The sequence below is a fragment of the Selaginella moellendorffii genome, unplaced genomic scaffold, assembly GCF_000143415.4.
Source record: "Selaginella moellendorffii unplaced genomic scaffold, v1.0 SELMOscaffold_76, whole genome shotgun sequence".
Lineage (NCBI taxonomy): Eukaryota > Viridiplantae > Streptophyta > Lycopodiopsida > Selaginellales > Selaginellaceae > Selaginella > Selaginella moellendorffii.
Window position 1 is genome coordinate 514,261 of NW_003314337.1, and position 20,623 is coordinate 534,883.

The 20,623-nt window shown below is 50.2% G+C and overlaps 5 protein-coding genes and 1 long non-coding RNA gene across 7 annotated transcripts; 1 reads left to right on the forward strand and 5 right to left on the reverse strand.

Annotated features, from left to right (window-relative positions):
• Window positions 1-11,200: 11,200 nt before the first annotated feature.
• LOC9642043 (zinc transporter 1) lies at window positions 11,201-12,541 on the reverse strand. Of its 2 annotated transcripts, XM_024660598.1 has the most exons (4): window positions 11,809-12,541; window positions 11,597-11,746; window positions 11,335-11,542; window positions 11,212-11,271 (listed from the first exon to the last, which is right to left on the reverse strand). In XM_024660598.1, exons 1-4 carry the CDS (start codon window positions 12,325-12,327, stop codon window positions 11,234-11,236), a joined length of 915 nt encoding a protein of 304 aa, XP_024516366.1. In that variant the 5' UTR covers window positions 12,328-12,541; the 3' UTR covers window positions 11,212-11,233. The 2 variants fall into 2 exon arrangements, with proteins under 2 accessions (XP_002986851.1, XP_024516366.1); XM_002986805.2 differs by having other exon boundaries at window positions 11,201-11,542.
• A 58-nt stretch (window positions 12,542-12,599) lies between these two features.
• Window positions 12,600-14,021, reverse strand: LOC112341096. The gene is made up of 4 exons (XM_024660600.1): window positions 13,758-14,021; window positions 13,616-13,702; window positions 13,410-13,552; window positions 12,600-12,953 (listed from the first exon to the last, which is right to left on the reverse strand). The coding sequence occupies exons 1-4, from the start codon at window positions 13,978-13,980 to the stop codon at window positions 12,645-12,647; spliced, it is 762 nt and encodes a 253-aa protein (XP_024516368.1). The 5' UTR covers window positions 13,981-14,021; the 3' UTR covers window positions 12,600-12,644.
• A 584-nt stretch (window positions 14,022-14,605) lies between these two features.
• LOC9641532 lies at window positions 14,606-15,300 on the reverse strand. The gene is made up of 3 exons (XR_002990428.1): window positions 15,182-15,300; window positions 14,799-15,140; window positions 14,606-14,737 (listed from the first exon to the last, which is right to left on the reverse strand). It is a non-coding gene; the product is annotated as an uncharacterized LOC9641532 (long non-coding RNA).
• A 36-nt stretch (window positions 15,301-15,336) lies between these two features.
• Window positions 15,337-16,508, forward strand: LOC9642045 (CAX-interacting protein 4). The gene is made up of 2 exons (XM_002986746.2): window positions 15,337-16,222; window positions 16,302-16,508. The coding sequence occupies exon 1, from the start codon at window positions 15,372-15,374 to the stop codon at window positions 16,188-16,190; it is 819 nt and encodes a 272-aa protein (XP_002986792.1). The 5' UTR covers window positions 15,337-15,371; the 3' UTR covers window positions 16,191-16,222; window positions 16,302-16,508.
• Window positions 16,380-18,125, reverse strand: LOC9641533 (F-box/kelch-repeat protein At5g15710). The gene has a single exon (XM_002986807.2). It carries the CDS (start codon window positions 17,690-17,692, stop codon window positions 16,583-16,585), a length of 1,110 nt encoding a protein of 369 aa, XP_002986853.1. The 5' UTR covers window positions 17,693-18,125; the 3' UTR covers window positions 16,380-16,582.
• Window positions 18,126-19,386: 1,261 nt separating this feature from the next.
• LOC112341109 (ethylene-responsive transcription factor 5-like) lies at window positions 19,387-20,298 on the reverse strand. Its single transcript, XM_024660618.1, has one exon. It carries the CDS (start codon window positions 20,296-20,298, stop codon window positions 19,387-19,389), a length of 912 nt encoding a protein of 303 aa, XP_024516386.1.
• Window positions 20,299-20,623: the final 325 nt, after the last annotated feature.

Here is a 20,623-nt window from a genome sequence, read left to right on the forward strand (position 1 = left end):
ATCTTCCATGATACAGGTACCCCCTGGACACCCAAACTGTAGGAGGTGACATAGGAAGTGCTTAGGGAAATCGTTTTGGTCGTGGTTGGTACCGGGTTACCGGGCGGATGATCCTACGCCTTGGACGAATGTACTGAAAATGGCCTAGTTGATCTGCTTAACCAAAAATACCCGCGAGGGACAACCGTGCTAGGGTGTGATACTTGGCTTTCTTTGGGGGACACCTTTCCCATGACTTTAGTATGGCACATTTTGCCATCCCTAAGATACCCATTGTTCTCACACTGGGATCTTATGATCCTCCTCATCCTTCGTGGGGTGCAACACACCTCAGTCCAAATGCTTCCACTAGTCCTCTAGAACCATTCCTTATCTCCACTCGAGTCATCTAGCTTTTTGGACTTTACTAATCCGACGACCTATAAGGTCCTATTTTGAAGTACCAGCTCGTTAGAATACAATTTTTTGTATTCATGTCCTACCTATAAAGACCATTCTTGCAAGTGTTACTCCGACACTTGATTATTCTTTGTTCCATATGGGTTACCTTTGCCCCTTAGAACTATTTGTCCCTGTGATGAAAACATCAACTCATCCTCTAAATACACCCTTAACTTCTGGGGTTGTTTCAACATTTATTCAAGGTAGCCCCGACTACCATTTCAAGGACTTATATCCTCATCCGTATTTGACCTCCCACAATCATTACTTTTGGTCTCAAATTCATGAGCACCAACCTCAACTACATGAGGGTAATCTTGCGGCTCCTTTATCGTTTTAGAGTCTCTATCTTCCCCGTGATCCTAACTATAGTTTTTTACCACAACTACATTAGCCAGTTTGTTGAGTCAAACACTCATTTGGATCAAATCCTCAACTCAATGAGGAAAACTTTATACTATTCCCAAGACTCTGAAGTCGTTCCATTATTGGCCCTTTTCTATCCACCACCTCACATACAAGTTCACACCTAAACTATAGTGGAGAGCCATCTCTTCTTGACCTACTACTCCTCAAGGATAGACCCACTCCTGGGCCCTTCCAATGCCAATACTAGTGGTTATATACTTGAGCACCAATAAAAGTTAGACTAAGGAACAGCTCTGATACCAAATTGTAAGGGACTAAATTTTCCATTCTACTTTAGTCACTGAACCACACCTCTGACCACTTGGAGGAGTCTCACTCACAACCTCCATAGTGTGAGACACAAAATCCCTAGGCCCCAAAGTGGAGCTGGAAAGGGTGCCACGTGGTAGTGGCTGAAGTGAAAGCCAAACAAGCGTAACACGTTTAGACTAAAACCTCCGACTTGAAAGGTCGAGAGCGGGAGTGGAACTCCCAACAAAGTGCTCAAAGAACAAGCACGAAGCGAGCAATAAGTGAGGCTCCAAAAAGGGACCCAAAAAGGACCAACACATGACACGTGGAAGTGTCCGAGGTGGAGTCCGAGGTGGAGTCCGAGATGGAGTCCGAAGTGGAGTCCGAGATGGAGTCCGAAGTGGAGTCCGAGATGGAGTCCGAGATGGACCGAGACGGAGTCCGAGATGGAGTCCGAGATGGACTGAGACGGAGTCCGAGATGGAGTCTGAGATGGACTTGAGATGGAATCCAAGATGGAGTTCGAGAAGGATCCAAGATGAAGTCCGAGGTCGAGACCGAGACCAGGACCAAGACCGAGACCGAGACCGGGACCGAGACCAAGACCGAGACTGGGACCGAGACCGAGCCCGAGACCGAGGCGGAGGCCGAGACCGAGCCCGAGTCCGAGTCCGAGTCCAAGTCTGAGTCTGAGTCCAAGTCTGAGTTCAAGTTTGAGAGGGTGAAAGCCCAAAGCGTTCGTCTCCCAGACCCTAGGGGGTTTGGTGAGCTCCAAAAGTATAGTAAGGGGGAGGACTGCAGTGGAGCCAGTTTGGCCAGGAAAGGCCAGTTTGGCCCAGGAAGGCCAGACCCAGTGTTGGGTGATGAACTGACCATTGGGAAGTCCAAGACTAGACTGAACACGGACCGACAAGCGGGGTAGCTTGGTGAAGTGTTCAAGAGCCGGCTCTAGTTCCCCCGGGAGATCGACTGGCCGATGCTCCCAGTCCAAGTGTGGGTGGCACTACCTACTTGGATACTAGGCATGGCTCAATGGAACCTTGCTCTAAGCCCATGGCTAGAGCACCCAAGGGTGGAAGGCGGGGAAAGTACTTAGGTGGCTCGCGTAAGGCCACGGTGTTCGGAAATGTCGTCCCAAAGGCCCAGACTGTGGAAAGGAAGAGGAGCAGTCCTCTAGGGTGTGACCAAGGACACAGCCGTGTGGTGATGAAGTCCCAGAGGACCGTGGGACTTAGTGGTCAGGCCTATGGGCCTCGATCCAGTGGCAGTGTTGGCAAACACGGCCAAAGGCAAAAAGGGACTTAGTGGGGACTAATAGAGGGATATTGGGGAAGGCTGTTCCCTTTGTCGGTGGGCATCCTAAGGATGCTAAGGAGTGGATCTGGGATGACCACTCATGGATGGTTGGCCCAATCTTGGAGAGACAAGACTGTGTTGCAAGTGGTATTGGACTACCAGTGCAGCAAAGGTGATTGGGCATGGCCTTAGTGTAACAGGCTGCTATGTCGGTGGTACCTTTGAGTGTCGGTCATGGGATCGGACACATGGAGCACTTGGACCATGTGCAAGGGTTGAGTGGCATGGATGCCATTCTTGGGGCTAGCAAGTCCCAAGTCCTGAATTGGACTTATGGAGGTTGTGAATGAGACTCCTCCAAATGGTCAGAGGTGTGGTTAAGTGACTAAAGTAGAATGGAAAAATTAGTCGGTTACAACTTGGTATCGGAGCTGTTCCTTAGTCTGACTTTTATTGGTGCTCAAGTATATCACCATTGATGTTGGCATCGGAAGGTCCTAGGAGTGGGCTTATCCTTGAGGAGTAGCATGTCGAGAGGACATGGCTCTCCACTCAAGTTCATACGTGAACTTCGGCACAATGTGGTGGATGGAAAAGGGCCAATAATGGAACGACTTTGGGATCTTGGGAACAGTATAAGGTTTCCTCAGAGAGCTGAGGATGTGATCCAAATGAGTGTTTGACACAACAAAGGGGCTAACGTAGTTGTGATAAACAAGTATAGTTGGGATCACGGGAAAGATAAAGACTCCAAAGCAATAAAGGAGTCACAAGATTATCCTCATATAGTTGAGGTTGGTGCTCATGAATGTGAGACCAGAAGTAATGACTGTGGGAGGTCAAATACGGAAGAGGGCTCAAGTCCTTGAAATGGTAGCCAAGGCTACCTTTAATAAATGCTGGAACAACCCAAGGAGTTGGGGGGTGTACTTAGAGATGAGTTGGTATTCTCATCACATGGACAAGTAGTCCTAATGGGCAAAGGTTGTCCCAGAGAACAAAATCAAGTGTCAGAGTAACACTTGTGAATATAGTCCTTGTGAGTGAGGACATGAATGCAAGAAGTGTATTCCAGTGAGCTAGTGCACGACAAGTAGGACCTTACGGGTTTGTGGATTAACCAAGTCCAAAACTGCTGGATGACTCAAGTAGAGTCAAGGAATGGTCCTAAAGGATTGATGGAAACATTTGGACTGAAGTGTGTGGTACCCCACCAAGGATGGGGGGGATTATAAGATCCAAGGATGAGAACAGAGGGTATCTCATCAATGGCAAAATGTGCCATGCTAAAGTCGTGGGAAGGGTGTTCCCAAAAGAAAAAAACTTTGAAACAAAGTTGTGTGTGACCTCTATGGTGCAGTGCTAATGGATAGTTGGCATGAGAAAGAGTGGTATTGGTCTTGGCAAAGACTTAGACATAAAAAATAAGTGTCATAGAGGTAGGCTCGTGGAGCCGATGGTGTGGAGACACCAAATGTGCCAAGGTGTGATACCTTGAGGCTATGTTGGTGGGTTCATGAGAACCCCTTGCCAAAGGAATCCCAATGGAAATGGGAATGGCATAGCCTAAGCTGCAGAGCATGCAGTTGGAGTGTGGTGACTTAGATAATGATGGAGGTGTGGAAGCACCAGCAATGAGTTGTAGGACTTGACAGCTATGAGGCAATTAAGCAAGAGGTGCAAAATAATTGGTTAAACGGGTAGAAGGTAGCTACCCAAGCCTTCTTAATGGCATAAGGAAATTGGATATACCCTTATGGGGGATAAGTTGCTTATGTTGCGATATAGTAAGTCAATGTCATGAAAGGAAATACTCATTGTCAAGGAAGCCGTCATTAGGACACCTGAACACTCTAGAACACCAGGAGGTGGTGTTTGATGTCGCGAGGGCAATAGATAAGGCCCAAGGGACTAAGTCCCTAGCGAATGATGGATAGAAGGTGCTATCCAAATGTCCAAGGTGGCGGAGACAGGAGAAGACTATCTACTCGAATTGGACAAAGCCAAAAATGGAATTTTGGCAAGGCTAGCGATGGGCATGTAAAGGCTCATAAGCAACAACATAATCTCGGTGTGTGGGATTATAGGGTGAGTATACCTGGATTGAGGAACCACTCCCTAGGCTATCGGGTAGATTCATCCCTAAGAATACTTGCTAAGGCATGATAGAAAGTGCAAAGCTATCCTCTTGGTCTAGAGGAGAATGACCGAAGAAAAGGTGTGAAGCCAAAAGCAAGAAGTATGGGGGTAGAACCAAACCATAGGAATCGAAGGGCATAACCAAGTTGGTTATGCCAGCTGGGAGTGGAGAATCAAGTGGGGGCTCGAGGGTGTTACTGCTAGCAACCGTGATGCCATAGAGAGTCTAAAATATGGAATTGTCCATGTTAGACTATATGGTAATTGGAAAGCTTGCAAAAAGGGAGGCCTTAGCAAGCTAAGGGACAGAGTTCCTTCAAGGTTCCCAAAGATGATTCTAGGTAGCTTAGTACCTAGAAAGGCCAAGCGTAAATGGTTCAAAGAACGTGCGAAATCAGAGTGGCGCAGCAGAAGCGTGGTCTTGAAGCTTGCCATGAGGCAAGGCTATCAAGGTTAGGGAAGTAGTTCCCAAGTGTTCAAAGAGAGGGCTTTGAACGAAAGTCGATGATCAAGGGCTTTCACGCTTGTGCAGGAACCATGTTACAATGGTCGGAGGACTTGCCCAAAGCGAGATTGGCAAGTCAAGGGAACAAATACCCTAGTTGAAGGTGATAACTTCAAAAAGGGTGGGCCATGGGGCCAAGAATGGAGGAGTCCATGCATGATCACAGACTTGTTAAGTGAGAGGACTTGGCAGTGTGGAGGAACTAAGTTCCTAAGCTGTGATCTATAGCGCGCTTTGAGTATAAGTTGGTGCACCGGCGTGGGGAGTCACGCCAGGCATCCTGGGTGATGCCGTCCGTAGATGCATATATGGAGGTTGGGTTCAAGTCCCGACCCTCTAGTGCTTGGGTTCGAGTCCCAACTCACTAGGGCGTGGTGATGGTTTGGAATATGAGGACACTCATTTTTCGGTGGTCATGGACTCTTAGTGTGGAGACTGGTTTGGGCACACCGCCAAGCGAGGGATGCCTCGGAGTCGTGATGCACGGTTAGATTGCTTAGTGTGGCTCAGCATATCTAACTTGAACACTTTGGTGCCAGTGGCACCAAGGACATGGTGAATGAGATGGGGACACCCAGTCTCAGTTGCTATGGACCCTTGGCCGGAAGGGCTGGCTTGGGCGCACCGCCAAGTGTGGGGGATGCCCCCGGGGTTGTAGTTAACAAGTTAAAGGTCTGGAAGACTTAATACCTATTGTTAAACCTGTTAAGGTGCCGAGGTGAGATCACTAGGTGATCTTGTGGCTAAATAAGGATAAGGTCCTTGTTTGGGCTAAGGAATAAGGTTCCTAGTTCAAAGTGTTGATTTGAACTATTGATGATGGTGTGGCTTGGTCAAGGTGACCAAGTGGGAAAAGCACATTAGGGAAATGAGCTATGTCATTGCAATGGCATAGTGTGTCCAAGGAAAGTAGTGTCTAAAGAGACTTATGGGAGGGTCACAAAGTTGGGCCGTGGATAAAGCCCACAGCAGAAGATGCTAAAGAGACTTACTAGGGGTGAACACCCTAGTCTTGGCAAAGCAGAGCCTTTGCTATGGAATCAAAAGAATACCTCAAGGAGGGAGGCAGAGATTCGGTGTTGCTTGGTGCAACAATCAATGGATAGGAGCAAAAGATGAGTGGCCAAGATAGGGCCATGGAATCCCTTGGAAGGAATCCAAGTGACAAAGTTAGGCGAGAAACAATAATGTGTTGGACGCTAACAAATTGCGGGAAAGGAAGTGTGTTTCCAAGGATGGATTCCGAATTGCTCCGATTTGGCGAAAGTGGAAGCTCCAAGGTAGCCAAATGATAGGGCCATGGACAGCCCTAGCACAAAGTATGATAAATGGAACTTAGTGCCTAAGGTGGCACGAAATAGAAGAGAAGATGATGGTGCCCTTAAGTAAAGAACTTCCTAGGATGGGAAGTGGAGTTGCGCAATATGTGCAATGCAAAGTGTTGGAGACACTTAGGAAAATTGACTTCAAGAAGTCAAAACTAAACGTTCCAAAGTGCAAAGGTTATATTGATGAAAATTAAGACTACTCAAGATGGAGTAGTGGGATTGAGATAGAGACGGTGTCTCTAACAAGTTTAGCGAGAACTAAACCAATAAACGGAAAGAACCACCACAAGTGGTCCAATCAGTCTCTAAGTTGGAGAGACTATCCTCCTTAGAGGATGGACAAGGCATGGTGAGCCTTTGGGGTCAAACCATAGACAAATATTGGCCGGGTGCCAAAGATGGGAATGGTAATATCTGCGGGTGTTACTTTATAAAAGGGTTTACCGTTCGATGAGGACATCGAACTTCGTCTATGAGTGGTGGAGTTGTGAGACACAAAATCCCTAGGCCCCAAAGTGGAGCTGGAAAGGGTGCCACGTGGTAGTGGCCGAAGTGAAAGCCAAACGAGCGTAACACGTTTAGACTAAAAGCTCCGACTTGAAAGGTCGAGAGCGGGAGTGGAACTCCCAACAAAGTGCTCGAGGAACAAGCACAAAGCGAGCAATAAGTGAGGCTCCAAAAAGGGACCCAAAAAGGACTAACACATGACACGTGGAAGTGTCTGAGGTGGAGTCCAAGGTGGAGTCCGAGATGGAGTCCGAGATGGAGTCCGAAGTGGAGTCCAAGATGGAGTCCGAGATGGACTAAGACGGAGTCCGAGATGGAGTCCAAGATGGACCCGAGATGGAATCCGAGATGGAGTCCGAGATGGACCCGAGATGGAATCCGAGATGGAGTCCGAGATGGACCCGAGATGGAATCCGAGATGGAGTCCGAGAAGGACCTGAGATGAAGTCCGAGGTCGAGACCGAGACCGGGACCAAGACCGAGACCGAGAGCGGGACTGAGACCGAGACCGAGACCGGGATCGAGACCGAGACCAAGGTGGAGGCCGAAACCGAGCCCAAGTCCGAGTCCGAGTCCGAGTCCGAGTCCGAGTCTGAGTCCGAGTCCGAGTCCAAGTCCGAGTTCAAGTCTGAGAGGGTGAAAGCCCAAAGCGTTCATCTCCCAGACCCTGGGGGGTTTGGTGAGCTCCAAAAGTATAGTAAGGGGGAGGACTGCAGTGGAGCCAGTTTGGCCAGGAAAGGCTAGTTTGGCCCAGGAAGGCCAGACCCAGTGTTGGGTGATGAACTGACCACTGGGAAGTCCAAGACTAGACTGAACACGGACCGACAAGCGGGGTAGCTTGGTGAAGTGTTCAAGAGCCGGCTCTAGTTCCCCCGGGAGATCGACTGGCCGATGCTCCCAGTCCAAGTGTGGGTGGCACTACCTACTTGGATACCAAGCATGGCTCAATGGAACCTCGTTCTAAGCCCATGGCTAGAGCACCCAAGGGTGGAAGGCGGGGAAAGTACTTAGGTGGCTCGCGTAAGGCCACGGTGTTCGGAAATGTCGTCCCAAAGGCCCAGACTGTGGAAAGAAAGAGGAGTAGTCCTCTGGGGTGTGACCAAGGACACAGTCGTGTGGTGATGAAGTCCCAGAGGACCGTGGGACTTAGTGGTCAGGCCTGTGGGCCTCGATCCAGTGGCAGTGTTGGCAAACACGGCCAAAGGCAAAAAGGGACTTAGTGGGGACTGACAGAGGGATATTGGGGAAGGCTGTTCCCTTTGTCAGTGGGCATCCTAAGGATGCTAAGGAATGGATCTGGGATGACCACTCATGGATGGTTGGCCCAATCTTGGAGAGACAAGACTGTGTTGCAAGTGGTATTGGACTACCAGTGCAGCAAAGGTGATTGGGCATGGCCTTAGCGTAACAGGCTGCTATGTCGGTGGTACCTTTGAGTGTCAGTCATAGGATCGGACACATGGAGCACTTGGACTAGGTGCAAGGGTTGAGTGGCATGGATGCCATTCTTGGGGCTAGCAAGTCCCAAGTCCTGAATTGGACTTATGGAGGTTGTGAATGAGACTCCTCCAAATGGTCGGAGGTGTGGTTAAGTGACTAAAGTAGAATGGAAAAATTAGTCGCTTACACATAGGTCCTATTTCGGACATGGGGACTTGCTAGCCCCAAGAATGGCATCTGTGCCATTCAACTGTTGCACTTGGTCCAAGTGCTACACGTATCTGGTCCCATGACCGACACCCAAAGGTACCATTGATATATCGGCCCGTTGCGCTAAGGCCATGCCCATTCACCTTTGCTACACTAGTGGTACAATACCACTTGCATCACAGTCCCGTCTCTCCAAAACTAGGCTATCCGTCCACGAGTGGTGATCCCAGATCGACTCCTTAGCATCCTTAGGATGCCCACAGACATGGGGAATAGCCTTCCCCAATATCCCTTTATCAGTTTCTACCAAGTCCTTTTTTTATCCATGGCCATGTTTGCTAACACTACCACTAAATCAAGGCCCACAGGCCCGGCCACTAAGTCCTATCATCCTCTGGGACTTCCTCACCATATGACCGTATCCTAAGTCACTATATTAGAGGATTACTCCTTCTCCTTTCCCCCGTTTGGGATTTCAGGACAACATTTTGGAACACCGTGGCCCTACGCAAGCCCCGTGGGTACTCTCCCCACCTTCCGCCTTTAGGTGCTCTAGCCATGGGCTTAGAGCGAGGTTCCGTTGAGCCACACTAGGTATCCAAGTAGGTAGTGCCACCCACACGTGGACTAGGAGCATTGACCATTCGATCTCCCGGGGGAACTAGAGCCGGCTCTTGAACACTTCACTAAGCTACGCTATTTTTCGGTCCATATTCACTCTAGCTTTGGACTTCCCAGTGGTTATCCCATCACCCAACACCTAGGTACAGCCTTCCTGGGCTAAACTGACCTTTCTTAGCCAAACTAGCTCCACTAGAGTCCTCCCCCTACTATACTTTTGGAGCTCACCAAACCCCCTAGGGTCTGGGAGACGAACGCTTTGGGCTTTCACCCTCTCAGACTCGAACTCGGACTCGGACACGGACTTGGACTCGGACGCAGACTCGAACTCGGACTAGGACTCGGACTTGGACTCAGGCTTGGACTCGGTCTCAACCTCGGCCTCGGTACCGATCTCGATCTCAGTCTCGGTCCCGGTCTTGGTCTCGGTCTCGACTTCGGACTCCATCTCAGGTCCTTCTCGGACTCCATCTCGAACTCCATCTCAGGTCCATTTCAGACTCCATCTCAGGTCCATCTTAGACTCCATCTCGGGTCCATCTCAGACTCCATTTCGGGTCCATCTCGAACTCCATCTTGGGTCCATCTCGGACTCCATTTTGGGTCCATCTCAAACTCCATCTCGGGTCCATCTCGAACTCCATCTCAAGTCCATCTCAGACTCCATCTCGGTCCCCATCTCAAACTCCATCTTAGACTCCATCTTGGGTTCCTTTTTCAGAGACTCTCTTATGGCTCGCTTCATGCTTGTTCTTTGAGCACTCTATTAGGAGTTCCACTCCCACTCTCGACCTTTCAAGTCGGAGCTTTTAATCCAAACATGTTACACTCGTTTGGCTTTCACTTTGGCCACTACCACGTGGCACCCTTTTGGCTCCACTTTGGGGCTTAGGGATTTGTGTCTCACACCTTGCCCTTATCCTTGAACTCAAGTAGCAGTAACATCAACCTCTATTGGAACAAGATTATCTCCCACAGAAAGTGTAGTTGAAAGACGTACAGCAAGAAGTGGAAGAGGCGATATCTCATATGTTATGCTAAGCGAAGGGCGTCATTAAGGGTGGCTAAAACAAGTGCATGCATAAGTCCTACAAGATCTTAACAAAGTGTTGGCCAAAACATCCCTAGCTTATCCGCTCTATCATATTTGGCTCCGCACGAAGCAAAAGTCTTTAGAAACAAACACCAAATTGTATCACCAACTCAGAGGGCCTTTAATAAAGACAATGCAATTGTTGAAAGGCATCATCACAATTATTAACATGTTTGAATGCACATTTAAAGATATATGGGAGAATACACCAATCCCCACGAGTGGCTGCACTCAAACCATTATACCATTGCAATGCCATCCCTTGGAGATATATGGGGAAACTCATGCAAACGTTGAGTATTATCCCAAGAATGATATATGGCAATCACTGTAAAGTGATTAAACCAATAGTACATATCATCCCCAAAATTCCCATGAAAGAACTCCGGCTGAACATGGGGATTGGCACTAAGAACATGAGGGGTTGTGCCACGTGTCGTGAATGCTCCTATCAACTGAGTTTGGTTGTTCAATTGCAATCACATAGCATCAAGTAATTGCACTAACTGTTACTCTAGAGTCAAAAGAGGAGGAGATTGCTACTTTGCCATGAAAATGAATGAAAAAAAAGGAGCAAAAGAAAAGAAATGAAAAAAGCTAAAAGAAAAGAAATGGAAAAAAAATTAGATTTAGACAATGCAAAAGTTAAATCTAAACTAAAATCCCAAATCCAAGCACTCCTCATGGACAATCAAAAGTGCCTTTTGTCTCCACTAATATGAATGTATAGAATATGGAAAGGAAATATAAAACCTAAGTTATATATAAAAGTGAGTGGTCCATATTGAAATCAATCTGATGGCTACTAAAATCCTATTATAGTATATGGCATCGTAATTGTATACTTGGACAGTATAAAGATAAAAAAATAAAGAAGAAAAAATAAAGAAGAATTTCTGTTATCTAAGCTTTTTACTTATGTGTTTTATATTTTTAAATTTTTTTTCCAAATAAGCATATCTAGAATATTATATTATATTTTTATGAAAACATCTAAGCCCAGATAGCAATCACCGACATTGCTCCAGCTCCTAAGACCAAAAACAAATATCCTAAACTGTAATGTCTCCAAGATTGTTGCAAGAACTCCTTACTCATGAAATGAGAGGCAAGTAAGTCAACCAAAGCCATGTAGATAAGAATTCCAGCGGACATAGAGTCAAACACTCCCTCCACAATCAAAGCCTTGGGATCATTTTCGTTATATCTCGAAGAAATAATCATCCCAATACCAATCCCACCGGGGGTCGTGATAGTGAAGAACAAAGCCATGAGCAGCTTGGAAACGACCTTAAAGCTTCCCTGCATTGCAAGGCTGAATCTATCAAAACTTTACCACAGTAATGCCAATCTTACCAAGGAAATGCATCCACCAAGTGCTAATCCCTCGAAAAACTGATGGAACACAAGGGCCCCAACCAAAGGACGAATAGTACATGGACTATTCGAAGTTCCCATAGCGATTCCAATTATCACCGAATGTGCGAGGATCCCAAACTCTAGCACCTTTGCAAAGTCAAAACCTCAAAATCTAGATCACACCGAAAGGCTAGAAGTTCTACACTTACCTGAGCCACAACTTTGTTTTTTATAGTTGTTGTTGGCGACCCGGCACTGGCTTCAAGCTCCTGCGAATCGTGGACCTTGGAGACCTCTGCGCTATGATCGTTGGAAGGATGAGCGTGGACATGGTGTGGATGATCTGCATGATCGCCCATGGACGATGTCTCCCCCTCCCTGCGAGTGTAATAGCCCAGTGCCATGGAATCCACGAACAAAACCAGCATGGAAGTGGTCATGGCGATGAATCCCGGGAAGGGGAACTTCTCCCATGGATGCTCCGACAGGCATGGATTGGTGAGCGCCGCAAACGCGTCCGGGAGTATGTGCACGAAACCGGTGGAGAGGATCACGCCGGCCGCGAAGCACTGCCCCGCGAAGAACACTCTTGTGCGATTGAAGCTCTTGAACACCAGCGGGATCGCGACACCTAGCAAGGAGCTGACGAGGATCGCGGCGATCCCCGCGATCTTGAGGTGCAGGGCTTCGTCCTTGTTGATGCATGATTCATCGCTGGAGCAATCCATTCAAAGGTGAAAAGCAAAAAACGAGGAAAAGATCGATCCCTATGATCACTACATCGATTATAAGTAGAAGAGATCGATCGCTAGGATCAAGACATCGATCAAAAGTGGCAGGCTAGATGAGAAAAGAAGAGTCAAGAAACGCTACCGTTCGATCGCTACGTGCAAGAATGTGATTAGATCTATTTATTAGGAGCCAAGATTGTCAAGAGACTAGAGATGTCGACATTGCCTATAATTTATGGAAACCAAAGGCGTGGAAATACTCACGGATGTCAACATTGTTCTTCTTTTATACCATGGTAAAAGATTCCTAGTTTTTATCTGGAGGGCTTTGCTACTCCCCTATAGATGGACTTGTCTACGGGCTTGCCCTCCGCAAGAGAGGTGTGTTTAAAGACGCGCTTGAGGAGGTCGGGATTAACTTCGAACTTCTCGGCTATGGCTTCCACGCTTAGTTGCTTCACTGCTCCCTCGGCTTGGCCATGGTGGAGGAGGAAGGCCTGCTTCAGCTGGAGGATGTTGAGCTTGCCTGGCACGATCCGGCCCTCCCTGTCGGCAGTGTCGACTTTGGATCGGCTCAGCGGCGCGGGGGTCCCGAATGGCTGCGGTGATGATGCTCTTGGGACCTGGAAGGAAAGCCAAAACTTTGTTTTGAGTGACAAGTCCTAGAGCCGAAGCAAAGAGCCCGGAGAGAGCTCGCGGTTGTAGAGGTTTCGAGCAAAGAAACGCTGGGAACTATGCTGTAACATCGTTTAAGAGATTTGTTGCAAAGAAATGCTGGAAAGTAGATGAAGTTTGGATGATCTAGCTACTGTGGGAATGCTGGAAACTACATGAAGTTTGGACGATTTAGCTACGGTGTAAGTGCTGGAAACTAGATGAACTTTGAACGATCTGAAAATGCCGGAAACTAGATGAAACTAGATGAAGTTTGGACGATCTAGCTATTGCGTAAGTGCTGGAAACTAGATGAAGTTTGAACAATCTAGCTACTGTGGAAATGCTGGAGGTACGCTGGAAACTAGATGAGAAGTCACTGAGGGTTCGAGAGGAAAAAAAATGATAGGACCAAGAACACGTACCTCTCCTCCAGGTCCAACGTTCTCGGTCCTGGATACCACTTGTCCAGCGGCTTTCTGGACCATATACTTGTAAGTGCGATCGCTCTGGTCCCATTCTCGATCAAACGATTCTCGCTCAACCGGTTTGTGACCAGGAAAGGGCTCTACGAAGAACACAAGCAAAAAATTTTATCATAGAGAATGCAGGATCCATGGACGAAACTTACGATCGTATGATTTATCGAATGGAGGATCCGGGCGATAATCGGTCTCCTTCTCCTGCTGTGCTCGCAGCCGCGCCTTCGCATCCGGGGCTGCTCTCACACTTCTCAATCGCAAGATTCTAGCCACATGGAATCGAAATCTTACCTGGCTTTGGATTGCCATACAATTCTTTCGCCTTGGCGGCCCATCGCGCCTCGGTCTCAAGCTGCTCCTTCGTCTTCACCCTGCGAACGCCCGCCGAGTAGAGCCGAATCGGCCGATCTTCGTCCTCCGCCGCCACGGCCTTGCGCGCGGCATCGCTCGGCGCGCTCTTCTCCTCCGCAAACCTCGCCGCCGCTCCTCTTGCCCTGCGAAGAGCTTGCCCCATTAAGAAAGAGCATCTCTCCAAGCATATACCCTTAAATGTTGGGAGTTATACGTGGCAAAATGTAAGCTTCAAAATGGACGGACTGGATGTGCTTTCCACGTGGCACATTGTACGGGGCACATTCTAGGTTAGCATCTTTTGAAGCATATACTTTCGTTAAAATAAAATGGACGGACCAGATTACTCATGACTCCTCGCATCTCTCCTGGAGCGAAAGCTTTGGAGATTTGGCGATGGAGGAAAAGGAGCAAGAAGAAGCCCCAGCTGAGGAGGAGGAGGAGAAAGCTCCCGTGATCGTGGAGGTGAAGAAGAAGAAGCCCCACGAATTCTCGCAGACCAAGGTGTTTGTTTTCTTGCCCCTATAGAATTGCCGCGCTGAGAAGCTTAATGCTCGCTCGCGCGCTCGCAGTATCACGTCGAGGAGACCGTGAAGAAGATCTCGTCGCACAGAGGTTGGTTCCAAGATCTTTGGAAGATCAAGAGCTCCACTGGCTGACTTTGATCTTTTCTCCACAGGAATTCTCGGAACGATCGTCACAGACAGCCTTGGAATTCCTATCACGAGCACGATGGACGACCAAACCACTGCTCGGGTAATGTCTGGAAAAAGGAAAAGAAAAACACGCCTTTGATCCCTCCAATCATGTAAAACTTTTGTTACCAGTATTCCTCGTACATGGTTCCACTCGCGACCAAAGCCAAAGATTTGATCCACGACATCGAATCCAAGGTTCGCAGATTTTCTAGCTCCGATTTACTGCCATCAAAATCTTTACTTCTTAGCTCCAGGATCAAGTGAGGCTTTTGAGAGTACGTACCAAGGTTCACGAGATTGTAGTCGTCCCAGATGGAGAATTCTATGTTATTGTCGTCCAGCTGACCAAATGAAAGAAAAGAAAAAAAGAAAGAGAAAGGAAAGAGGGCGAATCAATCGATACCAATTTTTTGTTACTCGTTCTTCTTGATCTCTGGGCTTGATTGGAGAGCCTCGACGCTGGCTCTAGCTCGAGAAACAAACTCTGGATCGGGCTTTGGCTCCGTGCTCGTCGGAGGCTCTCGCATGGCCGATAGAATGTAGAAGGCAATCACGACATTGACGGAGACAACCGCCAGTAATCCACAAACGATGGTTTGCACTTCCGGTGAAAGACTGGAAAATCCTGGAGCCAATCTCTTAGAAAATGAATCGATCTCGCCATACCTGGGAGGAGATCGCGCTTGTAAGCCTGGAGAATGAGCAGCGGCGCCGTCCACATGAACACCGACGCGATAGCGAATTTCACGAGCGCCATTAAAACAAGGCGAAGAACCCTAAACGAAGAACCCTAAAGCATATTCTTTTCATTTCCCTTGCTAGGGTTTGTTGCGGAGCGAAGGAAGAGCGGATCAAGATGCCGGCCACCGCGGGGCGAGTTCGCATGCCCGCCAACAATCGCGTGCACAGCAGCGCGGCGCTACAGACTCACGGGATTTGGCAGAGCGCAATCGGGTATGATCCCTACGCCCCGGATCGCAAGGACCCCTCTGGCGGGGAGAGGGCGGCGCCGGTGCCGGCAGGAGAGAATGCCTACGATAGCTTCCAGGGATTGCTGGCGCTTGCGAAGATCCAGAGCGGTCAGGTTTCCAGCAGCGACGAGCCCCGCGGCGCCTGCCGGCGATGCAAGCGAGTTGGGCATCTACCATTCCAGTGTAGGAATTTCCTCGCGGTGGCCAAGGAGGACGTGGGCAATGGGGCCGTGGCGGTGGAGGGCAACACCAAGGGCGGAAAGCGCGAAGAGACTCATCCGGGGACCGACTCCGACAAGGGTAGTGACTCCGACGACGATAGCGACTCGGACAGTGATGTGGATTCGGAGATGGAGAGGGCGATCGCGAAGAAGATGTCATCCTCGTCCCGGAAGAAGAAGCGCTACTCCTCGGAGGAGAAGGACGATAGCTTGAGCAGTGACGATTCGGAGGGTGATAGGAAGCGCAAGAGACACCATAGCCATCGCAGCAAGAGCAGGAAATCCAGCTCCAAGAGGAGCCGGAGGGACTACACGTCGACTGATGACGACGAGAGCTCCCGGGAGAGGAGGAAGCGCCATCACCGCAGCAAGAAATCGTCATCGTCGTCGAGCAAGAGGAGCCGCAAGGACCACTCGCGAAAGAAGGAGAGGGACAAGAAGCGATCATCCAAGTCGAGGAGATCGCCCGAGGCTAGCGGTTGACGAACTAAAGTGGGATTTCACGGATCTCCCAAGTGAGTGCTTTCAGCTTTTTAAATTCCCTTTTGTCTTGTTTTGCTACATCAAGCTCCTCTTGCCTTGGTTGTCTTGCAGCTTTCCACCATCCAACTTGACAGGAATTTATAAGCGTCGATCCAGAGGCTCGACGTTCATGTACTATGGATGAACCAAGAAAGAAAAAAGATACGGAAGCAAGCACTGTTCTTCAGTATAGATGTACTTTCGGTGAAAACTTTCGGTGAAAAATAGCTATTGTAAAAGTGTGGAATCGCAGAAACTATTGACAGTTTTTCCTTTGAAGCGATCCTCGATTAAAAAATACCAACACTTGGCTCTTCCTTGATCAGCCACGTGGACGTAATTAGGGTTCTTCGTCAAGCTCTGGCCAAGAATGTGGGCTCGTAGGTGAGCCCGCTGAGCATGTCCTTGAATCTCCCGCAGTGCTCGGGCAGCCAGTGCCACTTCTTTTGCGATACATCGTACATGAGCGTCCTCCACCGGCACCAGCTATTGAAGCACACGGAATCCAGGCCGCGCGGCCGCTGGAGCGCCATGAAATAGGACACGCACTTGCAGAATTCCTGGAGGACGGGATCGCTGTTGGCGATGGCGTCCTTCCAGTGGCACGATTGCGCGTCGAATTCCCAGATCCGGACCCTCTTGCTAGCCGCGGCGCCGGTGATCTTGGCGGCCATGACCAATCGGCCGCGGCACACGAGCAGCGAGGCGCTGGCGAGGTTGGGGATGGCCAGCGCCGGTAGCTGCTGCGCGTGATCGAGCGTGATCCAGGAACGCTTGCCCATGTCGTAGGCGACGAGCTTGTAAGGCGGCACTGAGAGGCAGTAGAAGAAGCCATCGCTCCAGACCGCGCGCATCCCGGAGAAATCCTGGAACGCGTCCAGCCGCGCCGAGGATTGGCACTCCCACCCGCCGCTGGCGGAGTCGTAGATCTCGGTGATGAGCTCCTGCGAGGAGGAGCTCGCAACCCCAGCGACGAGGATCTTGTACGAGTTCCAGCCCGATTCCATCATCCCCATCACGTAGATGAGCGTGATCCGGGAGAGGCCCGGGAGGATGCGGCACGATTTTGTGAGGGGATTGCAAACGAGGAGGAGTGGAGGCGAGCCCTTCTTCTTCTTCTGGGAGCTCAAGAACAAGAGGCCTCCCGCGGAGGCGACAATGCACGTCAGATCTAGGGCGTGGTCGGAGGGATTGACGGCCGGGATGTCGTGCCAGGTGCCCAGGGCGGGGCTGTAGGCACGGAATTTGTGGTCGCGGAACATGAGGAACCAGGGGATTGGGGCGGCGATGCGCGCCCAGTGCTGGAGGAAGGGCGGGGAGAGGAGGATCGATCGCCAGGTGTGGCACACGGCGCGGCAGCGAGTGATTGCGGCGATTGGGAGGAGCGCGAAGATCTTCTCGTGGAGCTCCGATGGAAGATGGAGCCATTTGTTGTGGGGGAGAAGTGGCTTCTTGTTCTCCATCCCTGGAATCGCTTGGAAGTCGCGCACAATCCTTGAATTCCCTCTTGTTCTTGAGATATTTCAATGAGAATCGAGAGATTATCGATCGAGGGATCGATGGCGCAATGGAACAGCTACATGGATCGCTCGATGGATGCTAGGAGGGGGGAGATTTTGGAGAAGAGAAAGTAGGCGCCGTGGATGACACTCAAAGCAGAGAGGCGGGAGCACTGGATCACAGCTGGTGCGCAGTCCAATTTTTTCTCTCTTTTTTTTCTGCCGCCTCCACACACACCGACTTTGCAGCCCAGTGCTCTGGCAGAAAAAAAACTCCGCCAAAGCGAAGGACGCTCAAGAACCCTAGAAAGAGAATGCGAGACCGAAAGATTTAAGCATCCACACACACCGGTTACGCCGGTTACGTAACCAAGCATCGTCCACCGTGGCCAGCGGCGGTCCGCGTGGCAGAGAGCGATAGGCCATCCCGAGCTACCTCTCTTTTTGTAGGTACACAAGAACCATATGGACAGGGTATCCGCAAACTCTACAAAGCCACCGTAGCGCCGACAATTGCCGCTCGCCACGTGGCGGGCAGCCAAGCCGTGTTTTGGATCTTTGGGTGTCGGCGGAGCACGGACGGCGGGAGTTTGTGACCGCATGGCCCATTAGCTGGGGCTCGTACCGTACACCATTATTTTAATCGTTTTTCTGGAGGGAGGAGAATGGAGCCTTGTTTCGGGGTAAAGACGGTGCATATTGGGAGAAGCTTCGTAGAGTGCAACGTATTTGGTGCCTGGAGAGGGATTTCTCGACACGTGGGAGTTGGATGAATTTGTCGGCGCTATGGAAACGTTGGAGAGGTGTATATATTGTTTTTATTTTTTCTTTTTTGCGCGCTTAGCACGGGCAACCTTATCGTTTTGATAGTTAGATTCGCCCATCCAATCTCCAGAGGAAAAAGGGGGGGCCAACAGCTTTTCGTGGATAGCTATCGGCGAACATAATTTTGCTACAAGCGCGCGCGCATGCGCTGCCTGTCGCTTTGTAGGCTGCGGTGGTGCTAAGGAATTAGGGCAAACGCCAAAAATCTGCACGGCCAATGTAACGGTGCATTGTCTTTTGATCCTCTTTCGGTCGATTGTGGTCGCGAAGTTATCTTGTAAAGGTTCTTGATCCATGACCGCATCCACTTCAAGAGCGCGTACACATCGTCAACTTGCTCCTGGCGGCCCGGGGATTTGGCGACAAAAAGTCTGATAGGCACTTCGTGGCACCGATCTGCGCACCAGCTGTGATCCAGGCACTGATAGGAAAATTCGATCTGGTATGTTAAATCTCAAAGTTTCAGGAAGAGAACCAAGAGGACAAATCCTAGCAGCTCACAAGCGCAGGATTTCCTGGAGGAGGAGCGTGACAGAGAGTTACGTAGAGATTGTCACATTGCCCGCTGGCAATAATATACGTGACAAAATCAAACAAAAGCTTTCGCATCTTATAGTCAAGTCTGGCTGGAGCGTGACAAGGGTTACGTAGAGATTGCAAATTGCCGGCTTGGTTGGCTGTGATTAAACAACCAAACCAAGTGTTATTCACTTTGACAACACGATCGCGACCCTCGTGTGCGCTGTCTCCAACTAATCATCTGGTGAAAAAAAAAAGTCCCCGGAATGATGGATTCATCCTATTTACATTTCCGCTCGATCGCGATCCACACTCTAGCTGCTGGAATCGTAGCAGCCGCTTAGAAACCGCGCAAACTTGTCCTTGAGAGCCGGGGGCATATCCTCCAGCGCGCCCAGAATATCCCCGTAGCCGCGGGTATATGTCTGGAATATGCCGTCCCCGCCGCCGCCGCCGCCGCCGCCATCGCCGCTCGTGCACCGCCTCGCGCGCTTCTTGCTCCTCAGCGCCGCCGGCGGGTGGTGGAGCTTGGCGTACGCCAGCGATTCCTCGTCCTTGAAGTTGAGCTTGGCCTTCTTCCCCTTGATCCTCCTGGCGGCGGCGTCGTACGCCAGCGCCGCCGCCTCGGCGGTGCCGTACGAGCCCAGCCACAGCCGGACCCTCTGCTGTGGGTCTCGGATCTCCGCGCCCCACTTGCCGGACGGCCGCTGGCGCACGCCGCGGTAGTGCTTGATCGGCTGGGCGGGATTGGATCGCTTGGACTCGCCGCCCTGGGTTTCCACGATCGCGGGCGCTGGATCGGTCTGCCTCTGCTCTTCTCGAGCGAATTGGCGGAGTAGAGAACCCGCATTGGCGTCCTGCGCTTCCAATTTGGGGATCTTGGCGGGGATTTCGTCCACTTGCGGGGGTGGCGGCGGTTGTTGGCGGCGCTCCTCTTCTTGGACTGTCTGCTCGATCTGCTGGAAATTGGGGGTGATGGGCGATGAATCCATGGGCGAGGCCGCATTGCTGGAGGCGCTGGACGAGGAGATTGACCAGATGGCGTCCTGGAGGAGGAGCTCGTCCTGGAAGAGATCGTCCGGGCTCAGCTCCATCTGCGGCGGCGGCGGCAGCGAATTCAAGTCCTCGACGTCCATCTCCCAGTCCAGCAGCCACTTGGGCAGCCAGCCATCGTCCGAGTAGTCGCCGGGAGGAGGATCGATCGGCTCGCTAAGCCCTCGACACATTTGACTTGGATGGATGAAATAGAGATACCTTTGCTTGAAGATCCAATCAAGAACCACTTTCTTCTTCTCGCGCTCTTCTCTCTTTCTTTTCTCGCTCTCGCTTTCTTTGCTTGGAAGGAAAATCTCTAAAACCCTTGGAGATTTTTATTAGGTGTGGGGATTTACCCTGGTTTGCGAGGAAGTTTGGCCAGGTCGTTCCAAATTGCGGCTGGAGTGGCGTCCAGCCGCCATTCTGGAGGGATCTTTTTTAAAATTTAAAATCCAAAGATTCGTTTTGTCTGGCACTGCTGGTCACAGCATATTCACGAGAGTTTCGCGCCACTCA